Genomic DNA, 7,047 nt, shown 5'->3' on the forward strand with positions numbered 1-7,047 from the left:
ACGCACGGAGCTCTGGTCCCATCGTCACGTGACGCACGGAGCTCTGGTCCCATCGTCACGTGACGCACGGAGCTCTGGTCCCATCGTCACGTGACGCACGGAGCTCTGGTCCCATCGTCATGTGACGCACGGAGTTCTGGTCCCATCGTCACGTGACGCACGGAGCTCTGGTCCCATCGTCACGTGACGCACGGAGCTCTGGTCCCATCGTCACGTGACGCACGGAGCTCTGGTCCCATCGTCACGTGACGCACGGAGCTCTGGTCCCATCGTCATGTGACGCACGGAGTTCTGGTCCCATCGTCACGTGACGCACGGAGCTCTGGTCCCATCGTCACGTGACGCACGGAGCTCTGGTCCCATCGTCACGTGACGCACGGAGCTCTGGTCCCATCGTCACGTGACGCACGGAGCTCTGGTCCCATCGTCATGTGACGCACGGAGTTCTGGTCCCATCGTCACGTGACGCACGGAGCTCTGGTCCCATCGTCACGTGACGCACGGAGCTCTGGTCCCATCGTCACGTGACGCACGGAGCTCTGGTCCCATCGTCACGTGACGCACGGAGCTCTGGTCCCATCGTCATGTGACGCACGGAGTTCTGGTCCCATCGTCACGTGACGCACGGAGCTCTGGTCCCATCGTCACGTGACGCACGGAGCTCTGGTCCCATCGTCACGTGACGCACGGAGCTCTGGTCCCATCGTCACGTGACGCACGGAGCTCTGGTCCCATCGTCATGTGACGCACGGAGTTCTGGTCCCATCGTCACGTGACGCACGGAGCTCTGGTCCCATCGTCACGTGACGCACGGAGCTCTGGTCCCATCGTCACGTGACGCACGGAGCTCTGGTCCCATCGTCACGTGACGCACGGAGCTCTGGTCCCATCGTCATGTGACGCACGGAGTTCTGGTCCCATCGTCACGTGACGCACGGAGCTCTGGTCCCATCGTCACGTGACGCACGGAGCTCTGGTCCCATCGTCACGTGACGCACGGAGCTCTGGTCCCATCGTCACGTGACGCACGGAGCTCTGGTCCCATCGTCATGTGACGCACGGAGTTCTGGTCCCATCGTCACGTGACGCACGGAGCTCTGGTCCCATCGTCACGTGACGCACGGAGCTCTGGTCCCATCGTCACGTGACGCACGGAGCTCTGGTCCCATCGTCACGTGACGCACGGAGCTCTGGTCCCATCGTCATGTGACGCACGGAGTTCTGGTCCCATCGTCACGTGACGCACGGAGCTCTGGTCCCATCGTCACGTGACGCACGGAGCTCTGGTCCCATCGTCACGTGACGCACGGAGCTCTGGTCCCATCGTCACGTGACGCACGGAGCTCTGGTCCCATCGTCATGTGACGCACGGAGTTCTGGTCCCATCGTCACGTGACGCACGGAGCTCTGGTCCCATCGTCACGTGACGCACGGAGCTCTGGTCCCATCGTCACGTGACGCACGGAGCTCTGGTCCCATCGTCACGTGACGCACGGAGCTCTGGTCCCATCGTCATGTGACGCACGGAGTTCTGGTCCCATCGTCACGTGACGCACGGAGCTCTGGTCCCATCGTCACGTGACGCACGGAGCTCTGGTCCCATCGTCACGTGACGCACGGAGCTCTGGTCCCATCGTCACGTGACGCACGGAGCTCTGGTCCCATCGTCATGTGACGCACGGAGTTCTGGTCCCATCGTCACGTGACGCACGGAGCTCTGGTCCCATCGTCACGTGACGCACGGAGCTCTGGTCCCATCGTCACGTGACGCACGGAGCTCTGGTCCCATCGTCACGTGACGCACGGAGCTCTGGTCCCATCGTCATGTGACGCACGGAGTTCTGGTCCCATCGTCACGTGACGCACGGAGCTCTGGTCCCATCGTCACGTGACGCACGGAGCTCTGGTCCCATCGTCACGTGACGCACGGAGCTCTGGTCCCATCGTCACGTGACGCACGGAGCTCTGGTCCCATCGTCATGTGACGCACGGAGTTCTGGTCCCATCGTCACGTGACGCACGGAGCTCTGGTCCCATCGTCACGTGACGCACGGAGCTCTGGTCCCATCGTCACGTGACGCACGGAGCTCTGGTCCCATCGTCACGTGACGCACGGAGCTCTGGTCCCATCGTCATGTGACGCACGGAGTTCTGGTCCCATCGTCACGTGACGCACGGAGCTCTGGTCCCATCGTCACGTGACGCACGGAGCTCTGGTCCCATCGTCACGTGACGCACGGAGCTCTGGTCCCATCGTCACGTGACGCACGGAGCTCTGGTCCCATCGTCATGTGACGCACGGAGTTCTGGTCCCATCGTCACGTGACGCACGGAGCTCTGGTCCCATCGTCACGTGACGCACGGAGCTCTGGTCCCATCGTCACGTGACGCACGGAGCTCTGGTCCCATCGTCACGTGACGCACGGAGCTCTGGTCCCATCGTCATGTGACGCACGGAGTTCTGGTCCCATCGTCACGTGACGCACGGAGCTCTGGTCCCATCGTCACGTGACGCACGGAGCTCTGGTCCCATCGTCACGTGACGCACGGAGCTCTGGTCCCATCGTCACGTGACGCACGGAGCTCTGGTCCCATCGTCATGTGACGCACGGAGTTCTGGTCCCATCGTCACGTGACGCACGGAGCTCTGGTCCCATCGTCACGTGACGCACGGAGCTCTGGTCCCATCGTCACGTGACGCACGGAGCTCTGGTCCCATCGTCACGTGACGCACGGAGCTCTGGTCCCATCGTCATGTGACGCACGGAGTTCTGGTCCCATCGTCACGTGACGCACGGAGCTCTGGTCCCATCGTCACGTGACGCACGGAGCTCTGGTCCCATCGTCACGTGACGCACGGAGCTCTGGTCCCATCGTCACGTGACGCACGGAGCTCTGGTCCCATCGTCATGTGACGCACGGAGTTCTGGTCCCATCGTCACGTGACGCACGGAGCTCTGGTCCCATCGTCACGTGACGCACGGAGCTCTGGTCCCATCGTCACGTGACGCACGGAGCTCTGGTCCCATCGTCACGTGACGCACGGAGCTCTGGTCCCATCGTCATGTGACGCACGGAGTTCTGGTCCCATCGTCACGTGACGCACGGAGCTCTGGTCCCATCGTCACGTGACGCACGGAGCTCTGGTCCCATCGTCACGTGACGCACGGAGCTCTGGTCCCATCGTCACGTGACGCACGGAGCTCTGGTCCCATCGTCATGTGACGCACGGAGTTCTGGTCCCATCGTCACGTGACGCACGGAGCTCTGGTCCCATCGTCACGTGACGCACGGAGCTCTGGTCCCATCGTCACGTGACGCACGGAGCTCTGGTCCCATCGTCACGTGACGCACGGAGCTCTGGTCCCATCGTCATGTGACGCACGGAGTTCTGGTCCCATCGTCACGTGACGCACGGAGCTCTGGTCCCATCGTCACGTGACGCACGGAGCTCTGGTCCCATCGTCACGTGACGCACGGAGCTCTGGTCCCATCGTCACGTGACGCACGGAGCTCTGGTCCCATCGTCATGTGACGCACGGAGTTCTGGTCCCATCGTCACGTGACGCACGGAGCTCTGGTCCCATCGTCACGTGACGCACGGAGCTCTGGTCCCATCGTCACGTGACGCACGGAGCTCTGGTCCCATCGTCACGTGACGCACGGAGCTCTGGTCCCATCGTCATGTGACGCACGGAGTTCTGGTCCCATCGTCACGTGACGCACGGAGCTCTGGTCCCATCGTCACGTGACGCACGGAGCTCTGGTCCCATCGTCACGTGACGCACGGAGCTCTGGTCCCATCGTCACGTGACGCACGGAGCTCTGGTCCCATCGTCATGTGACGCACGGAGTTCTGGTCCCATCGTCACGTGACGCACGGAGCTCTGGTCCCATCGTCACGTGACGCACGGAGCTCTGGTCCCATCGTCACGTGACGCACGGAGCTCTGGTCCCATCGTCACGTGACGCACGGAGCTCTGGTCCCATCGTCATGTGACGCACGGAGTTCTGGTCCCATCGTCACGTGACGCACGGAGCTCTGGTCCCATCGTCACGTGACGCACGGAGCTCTGGTCCCATCGTCACGTGACGCACGGAGCTCTGGTCCCATCGTCACGTGACGCACGGAGCTCTGGTCCCATCGTCATGTGACGCACGGAGTTCTGGTCCCATCGTCACGTGACGCACGGAGCTCTGGTCCCATCGTCACGTGACGCACGGAGCTCTGGTCCCATCGTCACGTGACGCACGGAGCTCTGGTCCCATCGTCACGTGACGCACGGAGCTCTGGTCCCATCGTCATGTGACGCACGGAGTTCTGGTCCCATCGTCACGTGACGCACGGAGCTCTGGTCCCATCGTCACGTGACGCACGGAGCTCTGGTCCCATCGTCACGTGACGCACGGAGCTCTGGTCCCATCGTCACGTGACGCACGGAGCTCTGGTCCCATCGTCATGTGACGCACGGAGTTCTGGTCCCATCGTCACGTGACGCACGGAGCTCTGGTCCCATCGTCACGTGACGCACGGAGCTCTGGTCCCATCGTCACGTGACGCACGGAGCTCTGGTCCCATCGTCACGTGACGCACGGAGCTCTGGTCCCATCGTCATGTGACGCACGGAGTTCTGGTCCCATCGTCACGTGACGCACGGAGCTCTGGTCCCATCGTCACGTGACGCACGGAGCTCTGGTCCCATCGTCACGTGACGCACGGAGCTCTGGTCCCATCGTCACGTGACGCACGGAGCTCTGGTCCCATCGTCATGTGACGCACGGAGTTCTGGTCCCATCGTCACGTGACGCACGGAGCTCTGGTCCCATCGTCACGTGACGCACGGAGCTCTGGTCCCATCGTCACGTGACGCACGGAGCTCTGGTCCCATCGTCACGTGACGCACGGAGCTCTGGTCCCATCGTCATGTGACGCACGGAGTTCTGGTCCCATCGTCACGTGACGCACGGAGCTCTGGTCCCATCGTCACGTGACGCACGGAGCTCTGGTCCCATCGTCACGTGACGCACGGAGCTCTGGTCCCATCGTCACGTGACGCACGGAGCTCTGGTCCCATCGTCATGTGACGCACGGAGTTCTGGTCCCATCGTCACGTGACGCACGGAGCTCTGGTCCCATCGTCACGTGACGCACGGAGCTCTGGTCCCATCGTCACGTGACGCACGGAGCTCTGGTCCCATCGTCACGTGACGCACGGAGCTCTGGTCCCATCGTCATGTGACGCACGGAGTTCTGGTCCCATCGTCACGTGACGCACGGAGCTCTGGTCCCATCGTCACGTGACGCACGGAGCTCTGGTCCCATCGTCACGTGACGCACGGAGCTCTGGTCCCATCGTCACGTGACGCACGGAGCTCTGGTCCCATCGTCATGTGACGCACGGAGTTCTGGTCCCATCGTCACGTGACGCACGGAGCTCTGGTCCCATCGTCACGTGACGCACGGAGCTCTGGTCCCATCGTCACGTGACGCACGGAGCTCTGGTCCCATCGTCACGTGACGCACGGAGCTCTGGTCCCATCGTCATGTGACGCACGGAGTTCTGGTCCCATCGTCACGTGACGCACGGAGCTCTGGTCCCATCGTCACGTGACGCACGGAGCTCTGGTCCCATCGTCACGTGACGCACGGAGCTCTGGTCCCATCGTCACGTGACGCACGGAGCTCTGGTCCCATCGTCATGTGACGCACGGAGTTCTGGTCCCATCGTCACGTGACGCACGGAGCTCTGGTCCCATCGTCACGTGACGCACGGAGCTCTGGTCCCATCGTCACGTGACGCACGGAGCGCTGGTCCCATCGTCACGTGACGCACGGAGCTCTGGTCCCATCGTCATGTGACGCACGGAGTTCTGGTCCCATCGTCATGTGACGCACGGAGCTCTGGTCCCATCGTCACGTGACGCACGGAGCTCTGGTTCCATCGTCTCTGCCTCCAGGCTTCTCTCTGCGTAGGTTTATTCTCTGATTTGGTTATAATGGATGAAATGCGTCCGGAATAAGATTTCCCCTCCGGGTGCAGCAGAGCAGAATTAACCCTCCGCGCTCTCCATTCTGCAGCAAAGGATCAGTCTATAGTAGGGATCACTGTATAGCATGCCGGGGGGAATTGCAGGGGTCTGGCAGCATGCCGGGGGGAATTGCAGGGGTCTGGCAGCATGCCGGGGGGAATTGCAGGGGTCTGGCAGCATGCCGGGTGGAGTTGCAGAGGTCTGGCAGAATGCCGGGGGGGAGTTGCAGAGGTCTGGCAGCATGCCGGGTGGAGTTGCAGAGGTCTGGCAGCATGCCGGGTGGAGTTGCAGGGGTCTGGCAGCATGCCGGGTGGAGTTGCAGCGGTCTGGCAGCATGCCGGGTGGAGTTGCAGAGGTCTGGCAGCATGCCGGGTGGAGTTGCAGAGGTCTGGCAGCATGCCGTGTGGAGTTGCAGAGGTCTGGCAGCATGCCGGGTGGAGTTGCAGAGGTTAATTGCTCTCGTCAATCTTCCTGTTGGCTTCATTGGCTCTTCTTACCTTCCAGGTGTCGTTGGAAGACGGGAACGCTGCTGTTATTTATGATCCCGCCTTCTGGGGGCCGGTCACTCTCCAGGAAGCCATTGAGGACATGGGATTTGTGTCGGCTCCGGTTAGTTTACATCCACAAGCTGTACCTACAGACAGTCTCGTATTTCACCTCTCCCAGGATCAGGCTGGGGAGCGGACCTGCCCGGATCTGCTGGCACTGAAGGGGGTTCTGGATGTGACGGGGGAGGGGAGCGTGCTCCGTGTGACTTTTATACCGTCACTTGTCAGTGCTGACACCATGATTCAGAGGTTCCCGGCCCTGAGCCTAGACGCCCCGAACCCCAGCCAAGAATCTGCTCCGGACGTTGTCCTGCTGAAGATGAAGGTGGAGGGCATGACCTGCCATTCCTGCGTCAGTACCATCGAAGGCAAAATCGGGAAGCTGCAAGGCGTGCAACGCATCAAAGGTAATCTGGAGCTCAGACTACATACCTCAGCTGGACTGCAGACCGGCTACCCAATCCCCCCC

General features: G+C 62.4%; 1 protein-coding gene across 1 annotated transcript in view; it reads left to right on the top strand.

Moving 5' to 3' along the window:
• Positions 1 to 6,333: 6,333 nt before the first annotated feature.
• LOC108803509 (copper-transporting ATPase 1-like) overlaps positions 6,334 to 7,047 on the top strand; it is a gene marked incomplete at its 3' end in the record, with an annotated part of 18,306 nt that continues 17,592 nt past the window's right edge. The window contains exons 1-2 of the mRNA XM_018575345.1: positions 6,334 to 6,447; positions 6,535 to 6,985. Coding sequence (XP_018430847.1) covers positions 6,334 to 6,447; positions 6,535 to 6,985 — 565 coding nt within the window. The remainder of the gene's footprint in view (positions 6,448 to 6,534; positions 6,986 to 7,047) is intronic.

Source organism: Nanorana parkeri, unplaced genomic scaffold (assembly GCF_000935625.1).
Source record: "Nanorana parkeri isolate BGI_ZX_2015 unplaced genomic scaffold, ASM93562v1 scaffold3815, whole genome shotgun sequence".
NCBI lineage: Eukaryota > Metazoa > Chordata > Amphibia > Anura > Dicroglossidae > Nanorana > Nanorana parkeri.